Source organism: Haliotis asinina, chromosome 14 (assembly GCF_037392515.1).
Source record: "Haliotis asinina isolate JCU_RB_2024 chromosome 14, JCU_Hal_asi_v2, whole genome shotgun sequence".
Lineage (NCBI taxonomy): Eukaryota > Metazoa > Mollusca > Gastropoda > Lepetellida > Haliotidae > Haliotis > Haliotis asinina.
Genome location: NC_090293.1, coordinates 15,220,812 through 15,239,299, shown reverse-complemented (window position 1 = coordinate 15,239,299; position 18,488 = coordinate 15,220,812). Strand labels below are relative to the sequence as shown.

Genomic DNA, 18,488 nt, shown 5'->3' with positions numbered 1-18,488 from the left:
ATCTCGCCCATGGGCGAAAAACATTGGGCCCATGAGCGAGAATATTTCCTTTTCACTCCAAATACATCTTTTATAATGTTTTGGAGGATGTAAATGAATGAAAGTGCCATTGTGAGTATCATGGCTCAAAATTCAACTGATTTTGACTTACTTTTGCGAATTCAGGAAGATTTTTAAAAATATGCCAGAATAATCACTTTTCCTCAAAATACATCTTTTCCTGTGTTTTGGAGGTTGTAAATGAATGACGATATATTTATATGTATCATGGCACAAAATCCAACTCATTTTGACATAATTCTGCTAATTTGTAACAAGTACAAGAATCTGGACTTCCACTTAAATTTCCATAGCTTTTTTTATTGTCTTGGGGGTTGTAAATTTATGAATGAAGTGTGTTTATAAGTATCACGACAAAAAAATGAAATCATTCCGGTCTTAATTCGACTAATCTCGCTCGTGGACGAAAATATTTTCGTTTGCTTGTTTTCTTTATTTTGCAAACATATGGTTTAAAAATAGATGAAATTCGAATGAAAATTCAGTTTAATTTCGTGAGTTTAGTTTTATGTCGCACTCAGCAATATCCCAACAATATGGCGGTGGTCTGTAGATAATCGTGTTTGGATCAGACAATCCAGTGATCAACAGCATGAGCATCAATCTGCACAATTGGGAACTGATGACATGTGTCAACCAAGTAATCGAGCCTGACCACCTGATCCCGTTAGTCACCTCTTACGACACGCATAGTCACCTTTTATGGCAAGCATGGGTTGTTGAAGCCCTTTACTTCCAGCAACATATACAGTACACTTAGAATGCTAAGCCTTGAGATTCTTTTGAATTTAGGTATTCTATAAATATAACAAAATTCAACCTATATCTATGAAGTTGAAGTTATTTGTGAAAGCCCTAATCAAGAGTGACCAAACTGCGAAGACTATGCTGGGACACATTAATAAACGGTGTTGTGAGATCTTTAGACTGTATTGAAATATGTCTTGTCAATTCCACTGACATTCACCAAATGTACCTACTTAGTAGTTTGAAGTGTACCTACCCAGTTTAGCATGTTTCGTTTTAATAGTGTGGTCTCCATTTTTAGTAATTCCCGTTTGCCCGTCCCGGCTTTTCTTCGTTCGAGGTTTTATGGGGTATTCTCCTATTTGTCAGACCAGAAATAATCTACAACAGGGGTAGGCCACTCCCTTGTTTTCTTTACCATTTGTACTAATTAGTATGCGTCTCCTCATGCTCCAATGCACACAGTGACCTGATTCGTCTCCATCGCAACTTAGGCTGCGTTTAACAGTACTTCAGCCAGTTTACTGTATCAGTCGAAATCTTACAATGAATGAATGAATGAATGAAGAGCAAGAAGTATATGTGAATGAATGAAAGAAATGATAAAAGAAAGAAGTACATATGTGAATGAATGAAAGAATAAATGATACACCACGGCCATTCCTTCCAAAACATGCTAAAAAACGCAAAACTATCGTTAGATCACATGTGTTAACATCAGCTTGTTATTGTCTAACTGGTCAGACGTAACAATTGTCAGACAGGTTAAAACAACAAACTATCTGGTTGACTGCACAGCTGCCTGTTGACGTAGTCTACCCACATCACCTACTTTTCCTGCGTAACCTTCATCTACATCACCACCCTTAATATATTGAGCAGAGAGCTGTATAGCTGTAACCACTGAACCGTGGCGTCTCTCTGCTCCCAAGTTCCCAAGTGGGTGTGTCCTTCTCTACCTCTTCCATTAATCTTAAAACATCTAACAAGCTCAACGGATGCATCTTTTTATTAAAATGTGATGTTATACATAATCATAAGAGTATTTGTATGTATTATTCAGTTGATAAATTATTATATATATATGTATGACACGCTGGACAGGTCTAGGGCATTTTGTGTTAATTTACCATTCCCATTTTCATAATGCTTAAAAAAGACACTCATTAATCTATCACAGAGGTTTGTCATTCCTTCACTCCAACGTGGTTGCTAAATCCCCTATGATCATAGTATATCGACTCTGCCATACCCAATTCACCTTATCCTGAGAAATCAACCAGTCATGACATACCCACATCGCCTAATTAATTTTCCGTACCTATCGAGTAAAAAATACATAAATTGAGTGGGCGCCTTGTTAACTAAAGGGAGTGAGCCTTGTAGGGAGTACCCTCACTCTCACAAACCCACATATTGAGGAGAAGCGGCCGTGTTTGTCGGGGATTTTTCTGGCTTTGCTAAATAAATCGTACATAAACATGTAAAATATTTTGCTTTGATTCTGTAACTACCCACATTGTGACATTGAGACCATTTTGATTTATTGAGTAAAATACGATTGAATAGTTTTTCAGTTTGAATCTGGCCACTTTAGCGCTCTATCTTTTTAAACGAGGCGTGCATTGTTTAAATTAATTGACTTATCTGTTTTTGCTTTGTTTGGGTTTTTTTATTGCTAGTGGCCCAGCGAGTGAGTCTGCTTTGATACCTGTAAATTTATTCTGACGTTTGACGAGCGGGACGTAAACAAGAGCATATATGGAGCCACTGCATCAATACGTATTAAAGTGTTTGAAACATTATTCGAGACCAGTATTTGTACACAACTGATGAAATGTACCTGAAAGATCAAGGTTCATAAGAACTACAGGGCACATTTCTCCTACCCCATTTAAGAATGTCCATTTCTGATTGGTTCACGTGGCCTTGCGAGGGAGAATAGATCATTAAGTGTTACCCCGCCACGTGGGAAAAGCCTGCATCCACGGCAGTCAGTGAACTGTAAAGCAGTGGTTCGAATCGACTATAGTTAGTACCATGTTAATATAATACATGGTTTCAGCTTCTTTTGATGCTCTGTTTACATAAAGTGATATTTAAACATCCGTTATGGTAAATACGGTGTAGCAATGTGATGAAGAGTATGCGGGTTTTCTTCATCCCATTTCATCCACCGATGAGAATGGTGGTATCCTTTTTTGGTTCACACCCGGATTGTCGATTGTTTTATCAAATACACAACAGGACTGTCGAAAAGCAGTGGAGTGTGACAGTGCTCAACACTGTTCTCATGACACTCGGAGCGTCGACGACCTTGGAGAACTTGTGCCCGACAATAGCAGGACCTGTCTCTACGCTAATTAACGAGCTAAAACACATACACAAAGACATCGGTGAAAGAATGAGCTGTGGAACCAATTCCTGAATGATAGTCGTCGCACGAACAGTAGTCGAGAAAGTTGGCGTCATCGTGAATCGAGGGTCTGTGAGCATGTAAACTGCATATTGTGACACAGTGGCCACAATAAAGAATAAAGAAGAACTTGACAGAAGGCTTCAGCGTCTCAACGAGCAGCTCCAAAGACAAGAGATTTCCGTAATGAGCTGTGCTCATCAGACTGTCTGCCTCGCTCATAGTGACCACATTACCGTACTTTATAACGTATTTGGTTTTCCTTTATGTCCGGAGCGTCGAACGCCATAGTGTTGACACTTGATTACCTCCTTACGTAATACCCGAAACATCGAATTTACAAAAATTTCAATTCAATTTTAGACAGCTCAGGCAAGTCGTTTGTTTAAGGAGTAAGAGGATTAGGAGGCATGGTCGACTAGATTTCTTTGTTTAACTAATCCCACACGGCCTTCACCAATAGAGGGAATGATTTCTGTTCAGTTATGACATTGCTGTTCTCCATATGTCTCTATTTTCTCCTCACATCTCCATGTTGTTGTATATTTGTGTGTTTTGTAACTCTGATTGGGACTGGTGAACAAGCTTTACTGTACCTCACCCATACAGCATATAATACAAAACATAAATGAAGCATGTGTCGTCATCCATATGAACTATCATATAATAACATATGCATACATATCATTACATCAAATACAACAATCATATAGGTAAACATGAAAAATAGAGTTATGGTTTGTTGTGTCTGACTAGCTCTTTGTAGAAACACTGAACATTTGTGAGAAAGTTTTTAACAAGTTAATTAGTTTCCTGTTAAAAAATTAAAAATCAAGCTTTGTGTTTTATGATAAAATCGTGGACGGATTCAACTATTTTCTGGTTTTCACAGTGAATAAGTTCTTTTCCGTTCACCGAAGTCATCATAGACCACAGTGAGAAAAGGTCGATCTTCAAGCAGTAAGGAAGACCATGATAGCGTATGGAGTACGTGTGTCTTGGTCATCTCCTCCGTTACCCCCTCCCCGAATCCACACCCCACCAGGGCGTGTAGGACGTGTCTCGGTGGATAAAAAGGGACTCCTATAACTCCATATACCCCTAATCACAATGCTATAATTTGTCGTTTTTGTTATATTGTATGGTACTGGTGAAGTGTTAATCAAAGCAATATTTTGCTTGCTAAACGAACCACATTCTTTGAGAATCAAAATATGTTTTAAGCACATTTCCAAAATTGAAATGCAGCATGCACACAACAACTAAATTGGAAGGAATATCGTGCCGGACAAGGTTTTCCAGAGCACCTGCACATAAATGTCAATGTCTTTCAAAGACTACTATGTGCAGGTCTTGCAAAAGGACAAAGCAGGTATGCTTGACAAAGTTCTTGCAAAGGGGGTTTATACACAACACCAAAACCAACTGGTCAGCTCGACGCCTTATAAAACAATCAATTCGAGATTTCCTTTGAATGTGAGATATTTGGCTGCGCGTCTTGCGCAATCAGTCTTTTTCATCCATATACACTCACGAACACCTGTTCATTTCAAAGCTGGTGTCCCCTAATGACCTAATGTAATCCATGGATGAATGTTGTATATGACAAGTGAAATACACTTGAAAGCGGCAGCTGTTTTACTCCAATAAACAAGACCAGCGGACGAGACATGACTTTTTCGGCGCAAATTGTCGTAGGCGCTTTGCGGAAATTACGTAAGTGAACGCGGAAGAAACATAAATGTCATCGTTCCGCTCAGTTTCCATTGTCTTTGCGAGTTATGCTGAGATACTCAACAAACTGAGATAAAAGTAAAAATGATGAAAAAGTGGAAATCAGTGTGTGGATTAGAACTTGAAAATCACTCATGAAGTCTCTGACAAAGTAATATCTGTTCAGGTCATGATCATTTGGAAAAAACACGGAAGTTCTATGGATGTACAACTTCTTATAAGGTAAGCAGCATTTCGGCGTAGCTGTTAAACTCGTTATCAAGAAAGGGATATCTTACAGGTAGTCCTGTAAGTTAAAACTTTGTTTGTTGTTAAACCCCAACGTGGTCAAAATCGTTTGGTGTAGTGACAACGGTGTTGTTTTATGGGATTAGATTACGGATTATACGGATTTTCTATAAAAAAAAAAGTAAAATGTGTGTCCTCAGGAAACGAAATAAGACACGTGTACAGGAATGTAAGTGAATCGATGTTGGCGAGTTCAATCAGTGACTTCAGTTAATAAAATGGGCTTTCAGTTCACTCCTTCCATTAGTAATGAGTTATTTAGTTTCTTGATAAAATTGCCTGCAAGGTGAATGTTGAAAATGACAGTTTTCAGGATCATTTTAACAACTTCAGTTATGGCAAATGCGCTGCTATGCTTCACATTTCGTCTTACTTATTTTACGGGAAGATACCTTTGTGTAAACAGCTATATGTTCATTTTGAGAACTGGTAAAAAGGGAGAATATATAAGGAATTTTGAAAGACTGCAGATCAACAGTTCCAGTTGTCTCAACAACATAATTTCTAAAATACTTAGAGACCACAATCACGAAATCCAAAGTAAATCTTTTCGAGTGAAGCAAAAATAGTGAAAATTTATTTAAAAAATAGAAAAGTAAATGCAAAGTCAATCTTGATTACATTACGTATTCCTCATAGCCCGATATAATGATTACACATTAATAGTATGGGTACGTTAATCTATAGTTTAAACCAATCTCCTCAAGTAATCGGGACTGGATTGGCAAGCATAAACATACATATCAATGCCGCTCCATACCAATAATATAATTACATAACACACATGATAACAACACTTCATGTTCCGCTCGTCAAACGTCAGAATAAATTTACAGTTATCAAAGCAGACTAACAGGCCCGCTAGCAGTAAAACACAAAACAAAACAAAACAAAACAAAACAAAACAAAAACAAATAAATTAATAAATCCAAATGAATAGATGGAATACTAAAAACCACCAAAATATGCACGCCCCCTTTAAACAGGTAGAGTGCAAAAGTGGCAAACTGGTAAAATATGCCAAGATTCAAACTCAAAACTATACAATCGTATTTTACTCGATAAATCAGAATGGTCTCAATGTCATAATGTGGGTAGTTACAGAATCGAAGCAAAATATTGTACATATATGTATCATGCAATAATAATTTATCAACTGAATAATACATAAAAAATACTCTTATGCATGCGTTGAGCTTGTTAGATGTTTTAAAGATTAATGGAATAGGTAGAAAAGGACACCCCCACTTGGGAACTTGGGAACAGAGAGACGCCACGGTTCAGTGGTTACAGCTATAGGGCCTTCTGTGCTCTCTGCTCAATATATTAAGGATGGTGATGTAGATGAAGGTTACGCAGGAAAAGTAGGTGATGTGGGTAGACTACGTCAACAGGCAGCTGTGCAGTCAACCAGATAGTTTGTTGTTTTAACCTGTCTGACAATTGTTACGTCTGACCAGTTAGACAATAACAAGCTGATGTTAACACATGTGATCTAACGATAGTTTTGCGTTCTTTAGCATGTTTTGGAAGGAATGGCCGTGGTGTATCATTTATTCTTTCATTCATTCACATATGTACTTCTTTCTTTTATTATATCTTTCTCATTCATTCACATATGCACTTCTTTCTTTTATGATTTCTTTCATTCATTCACATATACTTCTTGCTCTTCATTCATCCATTCATTCATTCATTCATTGTAAGATTTCGACTGATACAGTAAACTGGCTGAAGTACTGTTAAACGCAGCCTAAGTTGCGATGGAGACGAATCAGGTCACTGTGTGCATTGGAGCATGAGGAGGCGCATACTAATTAGTACAAATGGTAAAGAAAACAAGGGAGTGGCCTACCCCTGTTGTAGATTATTTCTGGTCTGACAAATAGGAGAATACCCCATAAAACCTCGGACGAAGAAAAGCCGGGACGGGCAAACGGGAATTACTAAAAATGGAGACCACACTATTAAAACGAAACATGCTAAACTGGGTAGGTACACTTCAAACTACGAAGTAGATACATTTGGTGAATGTCAGTGGAATTGACAAGACATATTTCAATACAGTTTAAAGATCTCACAACACCGTTTATTAATGTGTCCCAGCATAGTCTTCGCAGTTTGGTCACTCTTGATTAGGGCTTTCACAAATAACTTCAACTTCATAGATATAGGTTGAATTTTGTTATATTTATAGAATACCTAAATTCAAAAGAATCTCAAGGCTTAGCATTCTAAGTGTACTGTTATATGTTGCTGGAAGTAAAGCTCTGTGTTCGGGACCCATGAAGATCTGGAGTAGAAGAGGGCTTCAACAACTCATGCTTGCCATAAAAGGCGAGTATGCTTGTCGTAAGAGGTGACTAACGGGATCGGGTGGTCAGACTCGCTGACGTTTGCTGACACATGTCATCAGTTCCCAATTGTGCAGGTCGATGCTCATGCTGTTGATCACTGGATTGTCTGATCCAAACTCGATTATCTACAAACCGCCGCCATATTGTTGGGATATTGCTGAGTGCGACATAAAACTAAACTCACGAAATTAAACTGAATTTTCATTCGAATTTCATCTATTTTTAAACCATATGTTTGCAAAATAAAGAAAACAAGCAAACGAAAATATTTTGAGTTGAATTTTGTGCCATGATACTTACAAATATATCGTCATTCATTTCAGGCCCCCCTAAGTAATTGAAGGAATTACAGCAAATTTGAAGGAATTGCATCTCAAATGTAAACAAACGCAGCCCACTCGCGAAACAATTGCAGCGATATCGGTAATTTAGCGGTAATAACAGAAATACATCGGCCCTATCGGAAGCAATGTCGGTAATACTGGAAACACGATCGGCCATCTTCGGAGATTTTTCGGTCGCGAGCGGAAACTCACGCAGCAAAACATGGCGTCGTTGGAAGAAGCACCCGTCTCGGTGAGATTTGTTTTTAGTTTCTACTATTACATTTTTATACTTATCCATCTTTGACCACCCGTGTTGAATGCGTTTAGGTATGAGGTGTTGTCGGGGCAATAGCTTATGATTTTAGGAAAAGATAGTCACTCTAGGAGAGCGTCACAAGTCATGCCCCTGTAGTTTGTTTACATCTGAACATTGAAGTCGTGCCGATGATTACGAACGTGCGCCAGATATAACATCAATTTTTTTGTAAAATGTGTTTAAATTTGTCAATTGCACTTCGTAGCAAGAAAATTTATGGCTCATAAACTTCTTCATGGCGCACGTTCATGATGTTCGTAATCATCGGCACGACTTCGATGTTCATGATATGAATTTTGTGTCATGATACTCACAATGGCACTTTCATTCATTTACATCCTCCAAAACATTACGAAAGATGTATTTGGAGTGAAAAGGAAATATTCTCGCTCATGGGCCCAATGTTTTTCGCCCATGGGCGAGATGTTTTTGAAAATCGGTCTCAATTAGCAGAATTAAGTCCTAATGAGTTGGATTTTGTGCCATGATACTCATAAATATATCCTCATTCATTTATAACCTCCAAACCACAGGAAAAGATGTATTTTGAGTGAAGGCAAATACTCTCAAAATCGCCAAAATGTCTTTCTCCCATGGGCGAGAGTTTTCAAAATTGCTCTCATTTAGAGGAATTAAGTCAAAATGAGTTGAAATTTCTGTCATGATACTCATAAATGTACTTTCATTCATTTACATCCTCCAAATATTGGAAAAGATGGGTTTCGGGGGTAAAAGGAAATATTCTCGCCCATGGGCCAAAATGTTTTTCGCCCATGGGTGAGATTTTGTTAAATAGCTCTAAATTAACGGAATTAATTCAAAATGAGTTGAATTTTGTGACATGATACTTATGAACATGGGAAAAGGTGAATTTTGAGTAAAAGTAAATATTCTCTCTATTCTCTCTCTAGCCGAATTAAGTCAAAATAAGCTTAATTTCGTGTGAAGACAATAATAAATACACGTTCATTCATTGAAAAGCTGCAAAGCCTGGAAAAAAACATGTAGTTTCAATGAAATTAATTATTCTCGTCCATGGGCCAATATGTTTTTCACCCATGGGCGAATTTTTTAAAATCGCTGTCAGTTAGCAGAGTCAAGTCACAACAAGCTGAAATTTGTGTCATGATACTTATCAACATTTTTTCATTCATTTACAACCTCCAAAACATTTATTCTGGATGAAATTAAACACTTTCGCCCATGGGCCTGCCCATGGGCCTACCCATTGGCCACTGTTCGCCCATGGGCGTGCCCATGGGCGAGCGAGTTTAAATTTTGAGTTTTCGAAAAAATTTTTTTTCATTTTTTCATCCTTAGCACATATACATAACAGCTGTATGTTTAATTTTGCGAAATCCCCTGTGAGAGAGTGGCCACAGTGCTGAGAGTTTCTGGACTTTTGTGAGTCCAGAATTAAATTGTGACGTGTTGAAATATATTTTATCCTCCCTGGGCGGTGGGGTAGTCGCGTTGTTCAAGCTTCACGTCGAAGACGCAGGTTCGATTCCACACTTGGGAACAATGCTTGAGGCCCATTTCTTGTGTCCCACGCTGTGATATGGCTGACATACTGTTAAAAGTGGCGTAGAACTATACTCACTCACTAACTCATCCTCACTTAGTGCGGAAACTACTCTGAAAAGAAGCCTCTCAAAGACATTATTTGCGGCCAGAATGTGTGTTGACAAATTCTAGTTAAGCATGATCAACACCACTGAAGTTGACACGCACCTGTAATTAGAAATTAAATTAAATCTAGGAATTAACCTGGCGCAAAACCAATATTCCGGGAAACATGGACTTCGAACAAATGCAGTTCATCTGACAATTGCTGCACTGACCTGATCGTAACATCGAATGAACACCGGGTCTCATAATCCAGAGGTCTGATGTTGTACAGTATGTTGCCAGTAATATTGAACATGTCGGTGTAATCTCCGACCACGCTGTATGTGACGTTGTCATTCTCTGGGTCCTTCGCTTCTACTGTGAAGATCTCCACTCCGGTGTCGGCCGTCTCGTCCACTATGAGGTTGTGGGTGCCATCAGCAGATGGAGAGATAAACTTGGGACGAGAGTCTGGGTAGAAACAGTCCACAAAATGATATCTCCTCTTACTTGAACTTTCATACATGTGAGTGAGTTTAGTTTAGTTTTAGGCTGTTTTATGCAATATTCCTGTATTAATACGACAGGGAACACCAGAAATGGGCTCCAAACATTGTATCCATGTGGGGAATTGAACGCGGGTCTTTGACCTCACCACGCTTTAACCACTACGCTACCTTACAAACTTTTATACACTACGGTATAACTACGGTTACAGCGAACTCAGAGGGAGAAATAATTTTACTTCCTTATACCAGCAGTTCGTGACACACATTTCAAATAAATTACTCAGTAAGTATAAGCAGCAGGGATACAAATCAGTTTTTCGTTTCAAAAGTACTGGGAGGTCCCATCAAATCAGCAAACTCCTAAAACACCAAGCAAGCATCGACACCATCTTCTCTGGCTCTCCATCCCTCAGGACCATCCTCCACGCCAATGGCTAAAACTCACCCTCCAGCATGCAACCCCCAAAAGGATTTACAAGATCAAAAGTGAATGTGGCGATTCATATAGAGGTGAAACCTCCCGCCCCGTTGACACCCGCATAAAAGAACACAAATCCTCTATAGTCAAAGCAGACAGCAAAACGGCCCTCTCAAACCATCAAAAAAATTCCCCACTCATCGAATCTAGTTCGACGAATTCGAAGTCCTTTCAACCAAAAACCAGGACTTCACAAAAAGGAAACAGTTGGAAGCCATCGAAATCCGCCGCCACAAACCTATGATCAATAGATACCAAGGATACTATATACCATCGGCCTATGAAGAGCTAATCAAACCATAGACTATCTAAGCACTGTGTCTGTTTGTTGTTACTACCGGTCTATGAAGAGCTAATCAAACCATAGACTATCTAAGCACTGTGTCTGTTTGTTGTTACTACCGGCCTATGAAGAGCTAATCAAACCATAGACTATCTAAGCATTGCGTCTGTTTGTTGCTATTACTCATTCCCACTGGTCATTGTCTTCAACACTAGTGCTCTTTGCTGTTTTAGTTCCCCACTGGTCTCTTCAAATTGGACCACTTGTTTACTCTATCACATGCTGTTGTTAATGTTAATCCGCTGTTTGTCACAACATACCATATAAGCTTCTCACTATTTGGTTGTATTTGCATTTAGCTATATCGAAACGTCGCTCAACGTAAAAAATAAGAAGTTGTAATCCATAAGCTGCATGTTTCATTTGTGACGCACCAACTTCTAGAATGCCCATTTATTTCTGCAGTTTGGACAAACTCAGTTAAGTTAATGAAATAATAGAATAAAACAAATGTGAATATGTGTCGGGTGTGTATTGAGTAGTTTGAAAGCATGAAAACGGTGAATGTGAAATGTAAGTCAGGCTGTTACCATAGATACTCTATTCTGTGCATGCTGCCATCAATCTAGGTTTAGGTGACAAAGAGACACATGGATATATCATATACTCAATTTCCTGAAACCTCATGTCTCAAGAAAATAATATGCCCCCAAATTAGGTTTGTTTGTTATTTAAAGTCGCCCCGGCAATATTTCACCTATATGGCGGCGATCTGTAAAGGACCAAGTCTTGACAAGACAACCCAGTGATCAACAGCATGAGCATCGGCATACGATAACATGTGCCAACTAGTCAGTGAACCACACCAACGCGCCATATAATCGCCTCTTACGACGAGCAGAGGTTTCTAAAGACGGATCGAAAAGTATTTAAGGGGCAACTCCGGATGGGTATCAGTGGTTATAATCATCGATTTATGCAGTTCCCATGATATTCTCACCTATGTTGACAAGTGCAACCCCGCCGTTGTCATGATTCACTGTGAACGTGACGGAATTGAGATGAAATTCTCCACTGTAGTTTGTGTGTAGGAACATGCCTTCTCCAATAATGTATCCAGTCCCTAGTTCCAAAATGCCATGGTTGTCCCACTTCATCCAGAAATACCTGGGATTGTCACAGTCAAGGAAATGACCTTCTATATAGTCTGTGGGACTACACTGGCCAGTTTCATCACAGTGGGTTGACGGAATGAGAAGGGTGTAATTGTTCTCCTGGTAACCAAGGTAGACCATCACATACCCCTTTGAGTTGTCCAGAGCCTCTGCGAAAGTGATGATGAGGTTCTCACATGCCTGGATGCCGAACATGAGCCAGTGGACATGGATTGGGCTGAAGCCAACATCAGCCAGGTTGATGATGGTACCCTTAGACAGAAGCAATTGTTCCCATCGTCCTGAACAAATGACACAAACGTTTTATAGTCTTACATTCATATTTAATTTACATTTAGTCACCGAAATGATTGTATATACCCATGGAAACAAATAAGGGAAACACACGAAATGTCCAAGTGTTCCTTTTTTTCCTCAGGTTCCTTCACAAGGTATGTGTTACACTGTAGGTGAAATTCTGGAAACAATTAAAGGAAGCTTGTTCTTTCATGTGTTCTCTTATTTGTTCCTATGAGTATATATTATACCGGAAAAAAACGTTTCTGAATCATCTTTATAAATTGTATGTACCATAAATAGAACCCAGATACTCTCTTCGTTTTAGAAGTTGTGGTAATCGAGACTTGTTACATGTTCTAGACTTTCATGGAATATATTAATGGGTGTATTTGTTGCGAGATTTTATGTGATGTGATAGGTGAATGTTTCCGGGCAAGACTTGGTTTAGTCCCTCAGTTAGGTTGGAAACAAATGGTGAATCTCTTCTGTTTGATTTGCACATTAGAGTAATTGAATTGAGGTTTAGGCCGCTGTTGGCAATATTCCAGTACTACTACGACGGTAAACACCCAAAATGGATTTCACATATGGTACCCATTTGGGAGATCGAACATCGGGCTTCGGCGTTACGAGTGAACGCTTTAACCATTAAGCCACCTCCCTGCCCAATAAAGATGAATCTTATTTTATCCTAGTATATAATTAATATAAGACACCTCCATTTTCCCCGGTATATTATAAGTTGACGAGTAACTTTAAGGTAAGAAACTTTATGGATTCTTCATTAATCGTATTTCTCTATAGAATCTCATACCGTTACACGGTTGTCAAGCAGGAATCTGTGTGTACTAGTGTTTGTAAAGTGTACTTAGTAAAGTGTTTCTTCATCTGCACTATACGGCTTTACTTCCGTACCCGTGTTCTCGCGATCCGATATCTCCAATAGACCCATGTCCTGAAGGTTCTCGACGGTCGCAGAAAGTGTACTCCCAAATACATATATTGACCCCTTTCTAAATTAAAATGGCATTGTGTTTTCATAGATTTTACACACACACACACACACACACACACACACACACACACACACACACACACACACACACACACACACACACACACACACACACACACACACACATATATATATGTCCGTAGTCTAGGAATTCCATTCTTGTGAAAGCACGGTGACTAAGGCTGGCTTTGAGTGCTGGCGATTCCTGTTAAACAAGGAAAAGTCGACCGGCGCAGAGAACGCGTTTACGAGAAGTAGGCGGTACAAACCCATTTGATTTGTGAAATGTAAAGCAGACATAGGCTAGCACATGACGATGAAATTGATTTTGCTTATACTCCTCTCATATGCCATTATTGCCAAGAATCGTGGCAAACCAATCAAATCGCGTCTAGTAAAACGCACTTCAAAACATAAAAATGGCGGAAGAGTCGATCTTTGAAACTTCGCGAAACTATACCACAGGAAAACTGTAGCGCATAGGGGTTGCGCAGCATAGAGGAAATGACCATTCTTCTTACATGCGAGCGAAGCGAGCAAAGGTTGGCAACGTACTTTCCTCACTTCGGTTCGAAAAATATTTTTCATGTCAAAATAAAATATCGCCATCATGAAATGTATACACCAATTTCATCACTGGGTTGTGCTCTCGCATCTCCAACCCCATGCTGAACAATTAGTCACGTGCAATATTTGTTTTTCAACAATTTAAGCACAACTCGTTACGGAGGAGCCCCATCGCTCATGATAGTAAGCGGAAGTAGGTGGCTCTCATACCTGCTAATAAGGATAACTTGTCAGGTCGGTGCCTGACTCTGAGGATGTTGATATGGGATTCAACCCTACAGAAATACCAGAAACTACTTTGCGCAGAAGTAATCACAGGCTACCCTAACGCTCCTTGACAATTAGGAAGACGCCTGGCAAATGACTATATACCTACCCGGATATGACGTCGCTGTTGGTAGACATGCACACAAGCAGGCGAAAAGCAGCACCGAACAACTTCCTTTCATGTCTGTATCTCGTTTCGTATTTCTGAAGGAAATATATACAGGAATAATGTGTGTGTACTACCAGTAATGAGTTATGAGGGACCCCCTGAACATTTTGCTGAAAGGGAAGTATGAGCGTTAACAAACATTGGCAGACATCTTATGAACACACACCCATTTCTCTTTGTCGCCACCGTAAACATGCCCACAACAGAGTTGCCTCATACACGTGGGAGGGACGTCATGTTTTTTATTTTGTCGGCTTTTTTTAAGAATGTCGCTGTAGACTGCATCACACAGGAATAGGTGTGTGCGTCTAACCGTTTTTAAGTGTTTGAAAAAGAATATTGCACGCCATACATCAAATATCGTTAAAGATCGATTACTGTACAAACGACCCGAAACTGCACGTGAATCTCTCTCACAACATTCATGTTTAATAAACTCTTCAAAAAGAGAAAAGCAAAAACCCAAATATCAGTGAAATGTAGGTGTTATTTAAGGAAGTGTAGATCAGCGGAAAACAAAGATACATGAATGAAAGTTTGTGGAGCAATGCTATCTTGCTATCTTGTCCATGTGTCATCACAGTCATTACTGCTGTCCACCAGGTGGTGTTGAAGTCAGTACCTCGTATGACCACCTCCAGCTGCTACCGCTGTCCGACATCTCCTGGGTACAGATCGAATAGTCGTTGAATGTTTAGTTGTGGAATCCTACTCCTCTCTTGGACGGTCATTTGTTGAGTTTGCTGGACGAAATCGGTTCCACAATCGATTTACTGTGGCGGGATGAACGTTGAATATCATCGTCACCTCACTCTTTGATTCGTCAGTTGCAATCGTCCAATTGCCTGATTTCGATTTGCAGCGTTGAGACGTCCCATTTTCGTGTACACTACTTGCAAAGATCGTGGATGAAATTGTGAGATTTATTTGCCAATGGGTCTTTTATAGTCACATGCTGTACTCATGATTTGCACGTGAGAAATAATCATTGTGCCTTATATTCGTGTTCCACGACTTCCACGCACATCATGACAATCCGGATTGATAAAACCGTTCAACATCGTTTTGGGTTGCGTTTGGTCAAGCATGATCTTCTAAAATGTACTAGAAACTATGTGCAACCCTGAAAAAATGTTTGAGTTTACATGTATAAAAATTGTAAGTATCATTTTTGAATTTCACTATGCGTTTCTTTTTTTTTTTGAAGAGTGTATTAACATTGATTGACTCAAGTATGTCTCCCAATGTTTTCGATCGTAAAAGAGTTCCCCTACCTTTTAAGAACATATTTTAGAAAGTTTAGTTTAAATATAGGTGTACAAAAAAGGGCACATTAGGAAGTCAATATATTGCAAAATTCTAATTCGACATGGAAAAAGGAACACGATCTCTCTGTCAATTGCTTTGTGAAAATAGTTCATAAACATAGATGTTCATTCTATACAAACATCATATTAAAAAATACACGACTTTTAAAAGTCAGTCCGATTTTCTAAAACTAAATACCAACCTTTGACTGAGGATTGCTGAAAGTAATATTTATGGCAAAGTGCTCCTTCCTGAATTGCAACTTTCAAAATACCCTTTTGTCTCTGAGGCAAATCTCCTGCCATTATATACCACGATCGGTTTCTGTGCTAGTCTCCTGCCATAAGAAAATGACTTTGGAAAACCGCAAAGAAGAAGAAGAAGAGTATTAACTTCGACTGTTTGGGGCTGAACTATACACTGCCAATATTGGTTACAGGAACAGCGGAGACCTCGTTTGTTGCAGACCATCAACACCCAAACTTCAGGAATTCGCAATGAAATGCCAAGATGAAGTAAGCATCGATAATGACCCAAACACACTTAACAACTGTTTAGAGTGAGTTTAGTTTAACGTCGCATTCGGCAATATTCAGTCTACATTGCTACGGTTTGTAAACAATCGAATCTGAGCGAGACAATCCAGTGATTATCAGGATGAGCCTCGATCTACACAACTGGGATACGATGACATGTGTCAGCCGAGTCAGCGAGCCTGACCATCCCATTAGTCGCCTCTTACGAGTGAGTGAGTGAGTGAGTTAATATATATCGTCACATCGGCAATCTTGCAGCCATATCGTGACGAGAACAAGTAATACTGTCATTGTAGAATGAATGAGTATAAGAAAATAAAACCCTGTTGACAACGAACAGTAAACACACTAGTAAATATCGCAGATATCCATTTAAGACTAGCTAGTCGCCTCTTACGACCACCATAGGTTACTAAAGAACAGTCTTTACGGTTGATAATATTAGAAGCATGTGGACATTTCTATACACGTGGGATCAGATAGCAAACAGAATGATACATCATTAAAATATTTTATGAAATAAATAGACAAGTTAATGTTTAAGAAATGTCACCTTTGCTCGGAAACATGTGTCCCCCCGTCAGTTCCCTTCTCTCGTAGGCATCTTGCAAGGAACTACAGTAATAATCTAAATGTCGCGTATTTACCCTAATCTTCAACAAAATCAGATAATTACCTGCTCAATCTAAATCAGATGTTAAGAACCTTAAGAACTAGGATTGCAACCATAAATACAGTCGTGTTGAAATTATTGGAGAAATTACAAGCAGCATTTAGATCGACCGATATGGACATGAAAAGACTCATTCAAAGTGGTATTCTGTACAATTGGTCTCGTGTTAGAGCGATCATTTACTTTAACACTCTGAACTATAAATGCTTTTAGTAATGTGTGGACAATGCTTTCCGTGTTCTGTAGCAAATCTCAGAGCGATCTTGAGATTGGTTTTCGATACAGGAATGCTTTGAAGACAAGCTGGCTGAAATTCAAGGTTTAAGGTTCTACAGTGGCATATTAAAGCTACATCTGATTGATTCGGAATGAATACAACTTACTGGTTTGAAGATTCCATGTTACGATATCTTTGGGTTATTGGTAAAAAATCGCAAAGCCTCATGTAACATAGGTAATAATACTGTATGACGGATAGTTTCAAATATGGTATGCAGTTATGGAAAGGAAGAGTGAGAGAGGGAGTTTGGTTTTACTCTTCACTATTGCTTCATGGGGCACCAGAAATAGCCTTCAACAATGTACCCATGTTGGTCGCGTACGCACTTAGCATCTCATTTATACGGTTGTGGTCTGTAAATAATGGACCAGACAATCCAGTGACCCAGAGCGTGAGGATCGATCTGCACATTTTGGAACCAATGACATGTGTCATCCAAGTCAGCGAGCCTGACAACTCGACCCCGTTAGTCTCCTCTTACGATAAGCATGAGTTGCCGAAGATCAGTTCTAACCCGGGTCTTCACTTGTGACGAAGGGAAGACGGTTAGGGTTAGATCGACGTTTACTATTACGTCCTCTTTATAAGTTGTGGACTGGAGATGAGTGAGTGAGTACGCCGCATTTTAGCAATTTCCCAGCATCAGCAGGAGTATACCAAAAATGGGCTTCACTCAATCTACCAAGGTGGGGAATCGAGCCCCGATCTTTGGTGTGACGAGCCAATACTTTAACCAAGGGCCAACCCACTGCCTCGACTAAAGATTATATCATTTTAACTTAACATGGAATAAATATATAGCAATTACCAATTATCCAATTCTCTAGTCGAAATATGTGTGGTTACTAAGAAAACCACGTTGACATATGCCTCATATATAATATATATCATGTATATCATGTATATATAAGTTATGAAATGAAACACAGGAACAATGCACATACCGTATTTCCTCTTCTAAACACACTGACGCGTATTTTTTCAACGGGCTTCCACACCCACCGCTTATTAGAGACCCGGCGCTTTGTCGCTTGCTGGTGGTAATATGGTAGATTCAGATCCCTACATACGATCGGTTATAATGCAAAATGGTT

General features: G+C 39.2%; 1 protein-coding gene across 1 annotated transcript in view; it reads right to left on the bottom strand.

The window, feature by feature from the left end:
- The window catches only part of LOC137260656 (protocadherin Fat 4-like), a 71,329-nt gene extending 57,223 nt beyond the window's left edge, over nucleotides 1–14,106 (bottom strand). Inside the window, exons 1-3 of the mRNA XM_067798255.1 lie at nucleotides 14,055–14,106; nucleotides 12,126–12,581; nucleotides 10,089–10,326 (exon numbers count right to left, since the gene is read on the bottom strand). Of these exons, the coding sequence (XP_067654356.1) occupies nucleotides 10,089–10,326; nucleotides 12,126–12,581; nucleotides 14,055–14,106 (746 nt within the window). The remainder of the gene's footprint in view (nucleotides 1–10,088; nucleotides 10,327–12,125; nucleotides 12,582–14,054) is intronic.
- Nucleotides 14,107–18,488: the final 4,382 nt, after the last annotated feature.